Below are 15,046 nucleotides of genomic sequence, written 5' to 3'. Positions count from 1 at the left end.
CAGACCTGTCACTCACACAACCCAGACAGCAGATACACATCCTGGCAGAGGCGGGCTGAAATGGTTAGGCAAGCAAATGCTAACTTTCTAAAAGTAGCATTTGCAAACACAGGATATTAAAATAAACTTTACTAAAAGAAGTATTTTATTATTCTGAGTCCAGGCATACTAAAATTGACTTTCTACCATGCTCCCTGAGTCTGTTGGGATTATATAGTATAATATTCCAGCAGCCAATTCTGGCCTATGAAGAGTAGGCAGCTCTACAATAGTGAAAAACGAAAATGGCTGTAATTCACTATTAGGACATGCCACACACATCAGGGCATGTCCTACCTTATGCTACAATGCACCCTGCCCTTAGGCCTAGCATAGGGGTGACTAATATGAAGTTAAGGGAAGGTTTAGGGACTGGCAAGTAGGTGTACTTGCGCATTTAGCATGACAGTACCAGACTGCACGCAGGTTCTGCAATGGCAGACCTTAGACACATTTTAAGAGGCTGCTTCTGTGGGTGGCACAACCAGCGCTGCAGGCCCACTAGCAGTATTGGTTTTCACAAGCCCTGGTACTCCTGGTGCACTTTACTGGGGACTGACAGTGAATCCAATGAATCAATCAGGGACATTGTTAGAAAGGCGATCTTAGGGGGGAGGCAGAGGTTATCTGGCCGGCCACCCCGAGACCCACCTCTCCTTATGGAACTGGCCGAGCGCCGTCGAGAGGCCTCCGGGCGAGGTTCCTCTCCTAGGATCGTACAGGCGAGCAGTCACACCACTCAGAAGGACACCACACAAGGATAGATTCTTAACGTCTTTATCAGCAATCAAGGCAGGTTATCTCAGCAATATATGTACAAATAGATCGAGGGATCCTTAAGGTCTTAGTAACGGTGGGAAGGGGGTAGCGGGACAGTCTTGGTACCAGCCTGGTACAGGGATACCCTACGCTCAGCTCTCAATCCTCGAGCTGGGGGGTTCCTCGGGGTTGGGCCGCGGCAGCGCCAGCAGGGCTCCGAAGATGGTTTCAGCGAGGTCGGGCCACGGCAGTGCCAGCAGGGCTCCGAAGATGGTTTCAGCGAGGTCGAGCCGCGGCAGCGCCAGCAGGGCTCCGAAGGTGGTTTCGGCGAGGTCGGGCCGCGGCAGCGCCAGCAGGGCTCCGAGGGTGGTTTCAGCGAGGTCGGGCCGCGGCAGCGCCAGCAGGGCTCCGAAGGTGGTTTCAGCGAGGTCGGGCCGCGGCAGCGCCAGCAGGGCTCCAAAGATGGTTACAGGGTTCGTAGTAGGCGATTCTTCTCAGGGTCTCTCGACTCCAGGATACAACTCCCGACCCATTTCAGAGCTGCCCCAGATATAGGTCTGGAGTCCTTTGATGTCTGGACCCTCGCACCTGGGGGTCAGAGGGGCCGGGATAAGAGCGTCCAGACACCCAGCAGGGGGTTGGAGCCAGCGCCCAGGGAGGCCGGAGGGCGATCGAAACCAGGCGTCCGGGGACGGCTGGAGGGCCATCGAAACTCTTCTCTTCCTTGATCCGTCAAGTGGCCGTTTTACCACCTGGTCGGATCTTGGTGCCTCGATGTCGGGGCTTCGCTGGGGCCGAGGTCGGGCCGAGGCCACGGGGCCCGGACGTGGAAGGCCCAAGATGGAGTCAGGCCTGAGAGGGTGGCCCGGGATAGGGATCGGACCAGCATCATGGGGCGAGTGGTGATCGCCATGTTCTGGTGGGTAAGAGCCGGGGGTGGCCATGAGTGGCGGCTCTCGTGAAGGTTGGGGGGGGTAGCTTCAGGCCAGAGGACAGGGATCGATGTCGTCCAGGGCCCGCCATGCGGGAGGAGCGGGACCACGCCACGAGGCCAGGTCCAACACACGCCCCCCCAGCTGAAGGCAGGGAGAGTCACCCATCTTCTTGGGGGTTCTCCTCACCGAGGCGGAAGAAGCCGGACAGGCCATCAGCGTTGGCGTGGTCGCTGCCGGGGCGATGCTCCACAGTGAAGTCCATCCCTTGTAGGTAGATGGACCAACATAGCAACTTCGGGTTCTCCCCTTGCATCTGCATCAACCACCGCAGGGGGCGGTGGTCCGTTTGCACCCGGAAATGGGTGCCGAAGAGATTGGGTCGGAGCTTCTTGAGGGCCCACACCACGGTGAAGGCCTCTCGTTCAATGGTGCTCCAGCGTTGCTCTCGGGCCAGCAGAAGTCGGCTGATGAAGGCCACCGGCTGATCGACTCCTTCGGCGTTGATTTGGGACAGGACTGCCCCGACACCGTGCTCGGAGGCATCTGTTTGGATTACGAATTCCCGGCTGTAGTCGGGGGCTTGGAACACGGGGGCGGTACACATCGCTGTCTTTAGGGTCTCAAAGGCGGCCTGACACTCAGGGGTCCAGTGTACCTTCTGTGACTGTTTCTTGGAAGTGAGTTCAGTGAGGGGCCCCACAATGCTGCCATAATTATTCACAAAGCGCCGGTAATACCCAGTGAGCCCCAGGAAGGCTCGGACCACTGTCTGGGTGACCGGGGGTTCCCAGGCCAAGATGGCGTCGATCTTGGGTTGGAGGGGGGCCACCTGGCCTCTCCCCACTTGGTGTCCCAGGTAGGTCACGGAACCTTGGCCGATCTGGCATTTGCTTGCTTTTACGGTCAATCTGGCCCGGCGGAGGGCCGCCAAGACCTCCCGGAGGTGCTGGAGGTGTTCGGCGCATTGGAGGCTGTACACCGCGATATCGTCCAGATGGGCATTTTTCATCCCGAAGGGCATCACCCTGAAGTGATAGTGGCCATCGGGGGTTGAGAAAGCGGAGAGCTCTTGGGCGCCTGGTGTGAGTTCGATCTGCCAGTAGCCAGAGGTTAGGTCGAATGTGCTCAGGTAGCGGGCCGCCCCCAGGCGGTCGATCAGTTCATCAGCCCGGGAATGGGGTGGGCGTCGGTCCGGGTGACGGCGTTCAATCCCCGGTAGTCTACACAAAACCTTAGTTCGGGAGAAGCGCCAGGGGTGGCGGCTTTGGGGACCAGGACGACAGGGCTGGCCCATGGCCTGTCAGAGGGTTCGACCACCCCCAGAGCCAGCATCTTGGAGACCTCCGATTGAATGCAGGTCCGAACTCGATCGGGAACTCAGTAGGCCCGGTGTCGCACAGGCGGGCTGTCCCCGGTGTCGACATCGTGGACGCACCGCGGGGTGACTCCGGGGGTGAGAGAAAACAAGTCTGTAAATTGTCCCAACAGCTTTTGGAAGTCTCGGCGTTGTTCTGGGGTCAGGGCGGAGGAGAGGTTGACTCCCTCCACGGAGCCGTCTTTCTCGGAGGCGTTGAGGAGGTCCGGTAGGGGCTCAGAGTCGTCTTCGGCCCCGCTGTCAGTAGCCAACAGGAGGCTGAGTTCCGTCCGGACAAAGTGAGGTTTGAGCCTGTTGGCGTGGAGGACCTGGAGGGGGTTCCTGGGGGACTCCATGTCCACCAGGTATGTGACAGGGCTCTTCCGCTCCACCACTTTGAAGGGCCCAGTCCACTTGTCCTGGAGAGCACAGGGTTCGACCGGGGACATGACCCAGACCTGTTGGCCCGGCTCGAACTCAATGGAAGAGGCGTTTTGATCATACCAGCGTTTCATCTCTGCTTGGCTTGCCTCGAGGTTGTTTTTGGCAAGTTCCCGGAACCGCCGAGTCTGGTTACGGAGGGTCAGGAGGTACCGGTATCCGTCGGGGGGAGTATCTTGTGCGGCGACCTCCCAGCCTTCTTTGACCAGGCTTAGGGGACCCCGGACGGGGTGCCCGCACAATAGTTCGAAGGGGCTGAACCCCAGGGACTTCTGAGGGACCTCACGATAAGCGAAGAGGAGGCAGGGCAGCAGCACGTCCCATTGGCGTCGTAAGGGCTCTTCCAGGCCCATGATCATCCCCTTGAGGGTTCGATTGAAACATTCTACCAGTCCGTTCCCTTGGGGGTGGTAGGGGGTTGTAAATTTGTACATGACCCCGCACTGTTGCCACAGGGACTTCATGTAGCGGGAAATGAAGTTCGTACCCCGGTCACTGACGACTTCTCGGGGAAGCCCAACCGGGAGAAGATCCCCATTAGCGCCTGGCCCACTACGGGAGTCGTCACGGTCTGGAGAGGGATGGCTTTGGGATAACGGGTGGCATGGTCTACCAGGACGAGAATAAAACGGTGACCTTGAGATGTTCGGGGCTCCAGGGGTCCCACGATGTCGATCCACACCCGTTCAAAGGGGGTGTTTGTAATAGCCGACTTTTTCGACCCTCTTTAGAGGGAGGATGATGGAAGATGACTCCAGCCTATTACCCTTGCAGTATAGGGATTAGGACTATAAGTAGGACCTATCCATGAGGCACAGTAGTGCATTTTCGTACCCTTTTCCTTAGATCAGGGCTTATAAACTTAAGCTAGGGGATAGATATATAAGTATTAGTGATGATCCGTCCTTTTGCAAGAGTATTAGTATATCTTCTATGGAGTTATGCATATTTTGGGCCTTGTAGGCCTTAAACGGGACAGACTCCATCTTGCCCTCTGCCTGGTAGCTTGAGAGGCTTTCTAGGTCAAGTGTAATGTTTTAGTTTCAAGGTGTTGTTCGCTTGGAGAGAACCGGTTCAGGCTGGCCCTTATCGAAAGACTGTATTTTTCTCCACTCCGAAGACACAACTCCAGGCCGGCCGGCTGGGAACGTGCCCTTGGTACGGGGAGGTCCAAGAATTTGGTGGGCGGCAGGTTACTGGCCGTAACTTTCCATGAAGGGACAGCTTCCATATTAGCGAGAGTGTTAGGCAATGAGTCAGTCAGTCTGTAGGCGGCAGCTAGCCGTTAGCATCTATGCCATTAATTATTTTCAAGGCAGACAATCGCCATTTTGAAGTCCGAGAAAGATTCCGAAACCGAGACTCTCTGAGAAAGACTGAAGGAGAAATAGTGCGGAATGCACAGAGACAGAGAGAGAGAGAGAGACGGTAGCTAATAGCGAGCAAGGTTCCAGTGACTTGGAGGGAAGCAGAGGAGATTGAGCATAGCGGTGCAGACGTGTACCCGTGACTGCTGAAGTGCGAGTCCGAGACGAGCCAAGACACAGAGACGAGACGGGAACCTAGATGACTGCCGAGCCCCGACTTCATATTAACCAGGTGATCTCTGCCCTTTCCTTGTGAAGCGCGCATTCTAACCTTTACTTTTCTTTGCAGCATATATATATATTGTGTAGTATTGTGTTTATTTTTATTGTAATAAAAACACCCCAGTTCTTAGTGAACCGACATGTGCCTTGTATTCTTGTTCAATCAGGGTAATCTGATCTTCTAGTCAGACATTGTTTGCATGAACGGATGCGAATCCCGATCAGGTAAGGAGTGACTGAGTAGGTAGGGAGATAGGGAACATTTGATGCCGAGAGCAGAAGGTGCATATTGTAATTCGGAAAGCCATACTAATTTCTATTGTCGTAGTTCTATCCCGAATAGATAACAACAGACTTCATCCCTAAGTGTTCATAGGAAAGTGATCGTCGTTGGTACACGGCGGTAATGAGAGCACCTAAGGTAGATGGTGTGTAGGTCTGCCGGATTGTGGACCGTGTGTGAATGAGAGCACCGGAGGGACACGGTGTGGAGGCCTGCCAGATTGCGGGCCGTGTGTAAGTGAGAGCACCTAAGATAGAGAGGTGTGTAGGTCTGCCGGATTGCAGACCGGGTATAAGTGAGAGCACTGGGACTGCAGGCCCATGTGTGTGTAGGCGCGCCGGATTGCGTGTCGAGTGAACACTGATGGTGATCAGTGCGTAATGGTACATAATCAGACCTGCCCTAGGGTAGACCAGTCTGAGCCTAAGTGGCCGCGAGACTAATAGGTGTGAATAGGATATTGTAGAAAATCAATGCATGTTTATTGCTACTTTCCCCATCCTTAGGCACGAGATGTACATACATATATCCATATCCATTGTAAATACGTTCTAAGGAGGGAGATGTTTACGTTCCGGCTGGGTTAGAGGGGCTCCTAGGAGCTGATTCCATCTGGTCCGATAATCTGGTCGGTACAGTGTTAACGACTGGGAATGGCTGCAGGGGGACCTTGTGCTTCCCGCCGCTCTTCCCGCTGGCTTGGCAGGTGGGGCAAGTCCGGCAGTGATTGCTTACATCATTCCTCATCTTGGGCCAGTAGAAATGGGTCACCAGGTGGCTGTATGTCTTGTCCTGCCCCAGGTGCCCGGCGAGGGGCACATCGTGTGCCAGATTCAGGAGGAAGTCTCTGAACAAGAGGGGGACCACCAGCACCCGGCTGGCCCCCAGCTCGGCAATCTTTTGCTCACTGTAGAAGAGATCGTTGTCCCAATAGACCCAGTGGGACCCCGAGGGGTCTCCGGCGGTTTGAGCGGCGGCTTGCTGTCGGATCCCCTCGAGGGAGGGACACGTTTTCTGCTCTTGTCGGAACTGCTCTCGTGTGGGGCCACCTTCTTGGCGCCATTGGGCCAGTTCAGGGAGGTCGGTGAGCGGGGCAATTTCTTCACGGTTGGGCCCCAGGGGACCGGGCTCAGGGTTGGAGTCTTCGGAGACGGCGGCCGGTGGAGGCCCGGGACACTCTGGTTCTTCGGTTGGGGTGGTGGCCCGGGTGGCCATGGATCGGGTGGTCGCACAGACCCACTCGGGAAGGCCTAGCATGCCCAGATGCTCCCTTCGCTCGACGTCGGCCCAGGGGGAACTCTCCAGGTCGTTCCCGAGGAGGTAGTCCACGGGGGCATCGTCCCGGACGGTCACTTTCAGCATGCCCGACACTCCCCCCCACTCAAAGGGGATTCGGGCCATCTGGCACAGGCTCTCTGAGTTATCCGCTGACCGCACTGGGCACAGTACATTGGGCAGGATCTGATCAGGGGTCACCAGGTGGCAACGGACGGCCGTCACGCTGGCTCCTGTGTCGCGGGGGGCTTCGGCCTGGTGTCCATTAATGGTGACCCACTGGCTGAACTTCTGAGTGTTGGCAGAGATTGGGGCCCGGGGGACCATGTCTCTTTTGCCCAGACATACCAGGGACATGGCTGCGGGATCCCACTCGGTCTGGTCTTGGTCATAGTTCTCTTCTCCACCCCTTTCCTCTCCCAGGGAGGCAGCGGCGATCAGGCGGTTTGGCGGACCGGTGGTGCTGGATCGCTGGTTCATTGGGCAGTTGGGGTCATTGGTGTAGTGACCGGGTCGCTGGCATTTGTGGCAGATAACGTTCAAGTGGGGCCCCGGCGGTGCTGGGGGGGCCCCTCTTCTGGCCAGGGAGGGCGGAGTGTTGGTCGGGAGAGGCCCTGCGGGGGCGTCCCGGTTCCGGTTCTGGCCTCCTCCGCCGCTTCGCAGACGGTGGGGCCCCTGGGTAGCTCGGCCGGGGTCTCCCATCGAATTACGGGGGACCTGGGTGCTCTCCCATTGATCGGCTTCGACAGCTAGTTTACGTGGCTCGGTCAGTTTGCTGTCGAGAAGATGCTGCCTGAGTTCGACAAAACAGTTGTTGGAGAGGCGCTCCCATACAATGAGGTTGAACAGCTGCTCGTAGGTGGTGACTTGGCTGCCTTTAATCCACCCCTCTAAGGCTCTACTATAGAAGTTCACATACTCCACCCATGTAGTACCGGGGATTCTCTTACAGTCTCAGAATCGCTGTCGGTACATCTCGGGGGTGAGTCCATAGCGGGTAAGGAGGGCGGCTTTAATGTGTTCGAAAGAGGTCATCTCGGCACCTGGGAGCTGTAGCAGGGCGTCTCTCCCCTCGTTGACAAACTTTCCCCACAAGCCGGCACCCCAGTCTTTTTGCGGCACCCGGTGCGAAGTCATGGCTACCTCGTAGGCCTTAAACCATTGTTGGATGTCATCGTTTTTATAGTATTCTCTGACGACATCTTTGGGGATGTGGACCTTTGTGTCCGCAGGAGTAGGTGGGCTCCGGTTCCCGGAGGCGCTGGCCTCCCCGTTTTTAGCCTTGATCTCAAGTTCTTTTAAACCACGCTCGTGCTCATACGTGAGCTTCTTCTCCTCTAAGTCCCTCTTGCAGCCATAGTTGCTCAAGGGCTATCTTTTTCTCGGCCAGCTGTAGTTCTCCATCCAGGCGGAGTCGGGCCAGCTCCAATTCGTGGAGACGGCTCTTTTCTCGCTCTCGGGCGTCTTCGTGGGAGAGGCCCGTGTTTACGTTGGTATTTCTTTCCTCTGCTGTGGTTGTGATGGTTTCCGGGTGCCTATCTGGGATCGTGATATCCTCGTTCTGGGGTGGCGTCACTCCTGCCTCTACCCATGTTTGCAGGACCTGCTTGAAATCGTCCTTGGTGCTTAGTCCAGTGGTAGCGATGCCCAGGTCCTTGCAGAATTGTTTCAATTCTTTGTGTTTATAGTCTTCCAACCGTTCCTTCTGGAACTCCGCGGTCGGCCTGGTTTCCTTGGTAGTCATGGTCGTAGTGTGTTTCTGTCAGTAGTGGGTGAGTCACTCTCTGTACGATTTGCGTTGGCTCGGATCGCACCGCCTGCCACCAATGTTAGAAAGGCGATCTTAGGGGGAGGCAGAGGTTATCTTGTCGGCCACCCCGAGACCCACCTCTCCTTATGGAACTGGCCGAACGCCGTCGAAAGGCCTCCTGGCGAGGTTCCTCTCCTAGGATCGTACAGGCGAGCAGTCACACCACTCAGAAGGACACCACACAAGGATAGATTCTTAACGTCTTTATCAGCAATCAAGGCAGGTAATCTCAGCAATATATGTACAAATAGATCGAGGGATCCTTAAGGTCTTAGTAACGGTGGGAAGGGGGTAGCGGGACAGTCTTGGTACCAGCCTGGTACAGGGATACCCTATGATCAGCTCTCAATCCTCGAGCTGGGGGGTTCCTCGGAGTTGGGCCGCGGCAGCGCCAGCAGGGCTCCGATGATGGTTTCAGCGAGGTCTGGCCGCGGCAGCGCCAGCAGGGCTCCGAGGGTGGTTTCAGCGAGGTCGGGCCGCGGCAGTGCCAGCAGGGCTCCGAAGGTGGTTTCAGCGAGGTCGGGCCGCGGCAGCGCCAGCAGGGCTCCAAAGATGGTTACAGGGTTCGAATTAGGCGAGTTCTTCTCAGGGTCTCTCGACTCCAGGATACAACTCCCGACCCATTTCCGAGCTGCCCCAGATATAGGTCTGGAGTCCTTTGATGTCCGGACCCTCGCACCTGGGGGTCAGAGGGGCTGGGATGAGATTGTCCAGACACCCATTAGGGGGGTGGAGCCAGCGCCCAGGCCGCTGGAGGGCGATCGAAACCAGGCGTCCAGGAACGGCTGGAGGGCCATCGAAACTCTCCTCTTCCTTGATCCGTCAAGTGGCCGTTTTACCACCTGGTCGGATCTTGGTGCCTCGATGTCGGGGCTTTCCTGGGGCCGCGGCCGAGGTCGGGCCGAGGCCACGGGGCCCGGACGTGGAAGGCCCAAGATGGAGTCGAGCCTGAGAGGATGGCCCGGGATAGGGGTCGGACCAGCAGCGTGGGGCGAGTGGGGATCGCCATGTTCTGGTGGGGGAGAACCGGGGGTGGCCATGAGTGGCGGCTCTCGTGAAGGTTGGAGGGGGGTAGCTTCAGGCCAGAGGACAGGGATCGATGTCGTCCAGGGCCCGCCATGCGGGAGGAGTGGGACCACGGCACGAGGCCGGGTCCAACAGACATCAATTATAGGTACACTTTACATTGGGAGCACTTGCACTGTGGCACGGATTGGCCGTGGCGCAGTGCCCTGAGCAGCTAACACCAGCAAAATATCTGAGGCACATCAGCAAAAACTGGAAGGGAGACTCACGCCAAGGTGCCAGGTGTAACATATCAAATCTTCCAATAACCTGCAACCATTCCTCAGAAAAGAGAAGCCGCTAGGGACTCTCCAAATAAAGACATTTAATGGCCAAACTCTTATCAGAATTGTGACTGGATGTCGGTTCCAGCTGTGCTGCGACCCTCCCGGGGACTTTGGATTTTTTACCTAACTCAAGATTCATTCAAATCTCCCCTAACAAAATCCGAAGAAATGCCCAGACGTGAGACATGCTAACATGGCCAGTCACAGTTCGCTGGACAGGGCTGTGGCTCAAAGGAATTAAGCAAAACACATATTAGCTAGCCAATGGTAGGTGTCAGACTCAGTGCGGCGGTTGGAGGAGAGGGTTCACGAGGATAGATTGAGGCCGCATGCAGAAAGACAGTGAGACTCAAAAGAAGTTAAAACTCGCACAAAGAGGCAGACCAGTGTAAAACGACTGAAAGCACTACAGAAGTTAGCAACAGCAAGTAAGAAAACAAGTGCGCGCAGGAGTCGCACAAGCCAGAAGGGGGAGACGCGCGCGCGTGCCTCGCACGGCAGCAGGGGGGAGGAGGGGGGCTGCGCGATTCACTTGCGGGAGCGATCTTTGCTACCAAACGGCGATGCTCGCTCCTGCAAGTGAATCGCCAGACGTACACGTGTTGCCATTGAAGGCAATGGAACACTTGCACGTGTTTGGCTGAAACGCCAAAGCAATAGCAATAGGTCATTTTGCCTATGCAGCGCGCTGCCTAGGCGAGACCTAAAAACAACCTGCACACATATGGACCCAACACTAGATGGCAGGAGTATGCACAGCATGTGTATCTACAGCTACACATGCCTCGAACATAACTGTTTCTTCCCTCTGCCTTCATTTTTTTAAACTAGCCAAAGGAAAATATGTACTTCAAAATAAATAAAGGCTTTGGGATGGTCGAGTTCAATACACTAAAAACCTGCAATATAAAACTGAATTAGGCCAACATTACTAAAGCGCCAACAATAACTACACTTTATTGTTCATCAAATCCTTACTGCACCCCATAAGTCCCTCAGATGTTTTCTGTTCAAAACAGCACTATAAACAAACAAATGAAATACAAATAGGTAGGCCTGCTTTATGCTTGTTCCTTACCTTGGCGAGGCGAGCCCGCTTGATGAGGTCATTCAGCTTGCGGAGAGCAGCATTTCTGGGAAGTGATTGGATGTCTTTGAATAGGTCCTGCTCCTCGGCTTCAAAAAGTTTTCTGTTATCTGGGACCAGATGCGGATGAGACCAAAAGGAGCCAATGTAGACCCTCACGACCTCAGGTGTATTGATAATCTTGCCTAACGACCACATGAGGGCCCCGTAAACTCGCATGAGTTGCTGTGTTTCAATCTGGTCAGCCTTGTTGAGTACAACGCGGATTTTGTCCTCATGGTTCTTGAGTGCTTTAATTACTTCAGAGAATTCATCGGAGATGTCCAGCTTGTGAGCATCAAAGAGAAGGATAATACGATCCACACGCTCAGCGAACCACTCCAGGACAGCCGCAAAGTCATATCCTGAAATAAAGTGAGAAGTCTTTAACTTTATGAACTGCAGATTGCAATAATGCATTCAGTTCAATTCAATGCAGCAAAGGCAAACAATGTTCATCTTGAATATGCTACATCCCTATGCTAAAGGCTACAAAATAAGATACAAAAATGCAATAGCAATAGCACATCAAGAGTAGCCTCACTTTCAATAGATCGCCCCAAGAATAAAGTATAAAAATAGTTATGATGCATACGATAAGTTATTAACCAACTCATGTTACCACCTTGCATAATTTAGAACAGCAAGTTACAAACTGACCACTAACTGAAATATCTTAGTGACAAAAACTTGACTTATAAAATTAAGAATGGAAGAACTTGAGGGTTTTTATAAATTTTGTACCATCCTGCATTTTTCATATGAAAAATTGGTCTCAATTTGCCCATCTTTTCATCAAAATGTGATAAAATATTTTTGTTGTGCGTACATTTCAAAAAGGTAATGAGTCAAAAACACTAATTCAAGAAGTAAACTACAAAGTGGTTTTAAATGACACTGCTATCAAAGCAAGCCTTTCTATGCAATGACAGACAAAAAAGTTACTTACTTGAAGACATAATATTTGTGAGGGTTACACAATCTTCCCACAGACCCTTCACCTAATGAATACTCCTTCTATGCTTCAGATTGGTCCAGAAAACTATTTTTCCAGGTGGAAATTTGAGACTCTGAACATGACATCCGCAAAAGTATATTATGCACCAACCAAGAAGCTAGCATTATATCGTTTTCTGTCCATGACCGATTGAAGAGTCTAGAGAGGAATTGCGAGAGTAACAACGTAAATAAGGAACATAACATGTTAGCATACCTTGGGGTTTTATTCATCACAGTTGTAGCTCACAGGGTAGAAGAGAGGGTGGACATGGATTTGAGGGACGACTATGCATCCACCAGAAAAATAATTATCAAAGGTAATTTAATTGTTCTTCTTATGGATACATTTTCTTTGCAGACACCTCACCTTATGAATGAGTCCGAAAGCAGTACCAACCTTTCCGGGAGGTGGGGGTCACTAGTATTAGTTAATCAAGAAAGACATGCAACACTGCTCAGGTGAAGTACCTGTCCCTGAGATATGAGGCATTATTGCTTGCCAAAATAATAAAAGTAAGACCACATTTGGTGCAGATATCGACAATTGGGACAACTAGGGAGCATACAAGAACTTAATACAGAAGATGATCCAAAACAAAATGGTGTGTTTGGTTACAGTCTTAGCTATTTTCTTAGCTCTAGCAAAGCCCAGAAAGAGCTGGTTAACAACTCTGTCCAGTAGCATGCTGACAATGTAGTATGACAGTGCACGTCTGGGGGTCTCACCTATGCAGCTATTCCTCCTCCTTGATTCGATGCAGAGGAGGGAAGAAAGATAAAAGGATGACAGACTTGCCCACATAAAACACAGATACCACCTTGGCTAAGAAGGATGGTCAACTGCAAAGAACCAATTTTTTGGGGGAAGAGAAATGTGAAGGTTCTTCAGGTAGAGTCATGAAAGCAAACAGAGCTGCTAGGTAACTATAGACAGTAGCAACCACCGTTGCCAAAGGAAATCGCAAGTGTGAGAAGTTAGCCTGGTTCATGATGTCCACTATTCTAGTGAGACACCTTGCACCAGTCCAATCGACCCTTATTTTATTTTTTTTAAATTTTTGGAAAACCGTTATTAGAAGTGAGATCAGTTACAACCGATACAAAGCAGAACATCATAATCAGCCATCGGAACAGGTTCAAACAGAGCAAAGCAATTAGACCATGGCAGCGCAGGGCTCCGTCCCGCAGATGCTCGGTTGCAACCCAGGAGAGCAATTTTGTCAGAAAACAACAGGATTAATGAAGGTTTAATTTTAAAATATAATAGAAGGGGCAGGATCTGTGGCAGTATATGTAGAACAAAGCAAATCAGGGGAAGCTTAAGAGGCAGGATGATCGTAGTCAAGGAGAACTGTCAGTGGGACGTAATGATTCCACTCGGTAACAGGATAGTCAAAAAACAAGCAGTCCGCCCACCAACAAGTTCCCGATCGCCATAGCAAGCAATCTATATCCCCCTTAATAATCGAAATAAGGCAAGTGTGCAGAGAACTACCACCACAAAGATCCCGAATAAAGAAAAGGAGAAAATAGAGTTAGCCAGAAACAAAAAGAATAAGGAGGCCATAGAGACAAAGAAAAAGAAGAAAACAACAACACCCCTCCCCCATCCCCCCACCCTGCACCCCTGCATGTGGCTACGGCCTACCCCCCTAGCAGCGTGCCTGTCGCCCATTGTGAACCCGAAATATAGACAAGAGAATAAGAGAAATGAGGAGACAAAAAAGGAAAAGGAAAGGAAGTAACCAACAGCCCACAATAGGGAAGGAAACATGGGGGAAGACTCCCAGTGCGGGCACCCCAACCTCCCCCCCTCTTCACCCACCTTTAAAATCAATCAGAGAGCAAATACACAATATTGGGAGCACCTACTTAAACAGGATGTATCAATCGCTACTCAGTCCAAGTCCCACGGGGGGGGCATAGTGCACCCCCAGCCGCAGAAATGGCGCCCTGAGCACACTCGACTCTCACAGGTAAACAGGATCAATGATACAGGTCCCACCCGCCCCAAAATGCCGGACCGGGGTAAAAATCACAAAGTGGAACAGTCATGGCAGTCCAGGAATAACCAAAACCTCTCCAAAGTCACATGAAACGATCAATCAGCCACCACCGATCGTAGCCCACAGAGTCCGCTGTCCTGTAGCCGATCCGCCGTGAGACACCAGAAAGTCTCCCCAGGGAGCAAGTCCACAGTGTCGCCATCAGTAAGCCACCTCCATGTCGAGCCGCAGCCCCGCCGTGGTAGCAGTAACCTTTACCACAATGAAAGTGACGAGCGAAGCTGGTAACGGCCACAATGAAGTATCGGTTCAATAATAATCAGGACTACTTCCCTCCATCACCAGAACGTAGGTCCGCGGCCCCTTAGGGAAATACAGTCGCCATCCCCCGGCTTCCAGTACACCCAGCCGCCGCCACAAGGTATAATCCATCGGATCGCCACTGTTCCAACAAGCAGCGCCACGGCGCAGTACAGGCAGGCTTAGGAGTCTGCGGTCCCCTCCCAATCAAGATGGCGAATAGCCAGTGTATCAGCAATGGGGCAACGCAGGGTGCCCTTCTCCCCACCACTGAGTATTGTTTGCGGGCCCCCCCAGCCCAAGAAGGCACCTTAACATCGTGCTCTCGCCGGCGCCCATGAGCTGGAGATAAAATGTCGGTTCAATTTGCAGGCATGCAAAATACTCCAGATAGACAGGGAGCAATTCTCAGAGTCCGGCAGCCAACAAAAATTGCTGGGGGGGGGAAGTAAGGGGAAGGGGAGAAGGAAGCAGCACAGGAAGATTGTGCATTGCACCTGGAAAGGGCTTCGGCGGTGTCGAGGGTAATTTCAGGTTCCTTGGCGGGAGACCGGCGCCCCACAGGTCCATGTGTCCGTTGTTGTTGCATTGGCGGTCGGGTGCAGCGAAACGCGAGGTCCCGGTCGCCGGCATCGGGCAGGCCGCCCTGCGCTGAAGAGCGGATCTCCGTCCCCGGAGCCAGGAATTTCGCCGGAGTCGGACGCCTCACCTCGGCGTCCCTTCCGACGCACGGAAGCTCCGCGCTCTCACGGGACAGGCAAGCGGAACAGGCGGTGAG

The 15,046-nt window shown here is 53.3% G+C and overlaps 1 protein-coding gene across 1 annotated transcript in view; it reads right to left on the bottom strand.

Annotated features, from left to right (window-relative positions):
* Nucleotides 1-15,046, bottom strand: part of LOC147692340 (EH domain-containing protein 1) — a 1,152,127-nt gene that overhangs the window by 634,319 nt on the left and 502,762 nt on the right. The window contains exon 3 of the mRNA XM_086936776.1: nt 10,916-11,328. Coding sequence (XP_086792902.1) covers nt 10,916-11,328 — 413 coding nt within the window. The remainder of the gene's footprint in view (nt 1-10,915; nt 11,329-15,046) is intronic.

This window comes from Lissotriton vulgaris, chromosome 9 (assembly GCF_964263255.1).
Source record: "Lissotriton vulgaris chromosome 9, aLisVul1.2, whole genome shotgun sequence".
Lineage (NCBI taxonomy): Eukaryota > Metazoa > Chordata > Amphibia > Caudata > Salamandridae > Lissotriton > Lissotriton vulgaris.
This window is presented reverse-complemented; position numbering and strand designations above follow the sequence as displayed.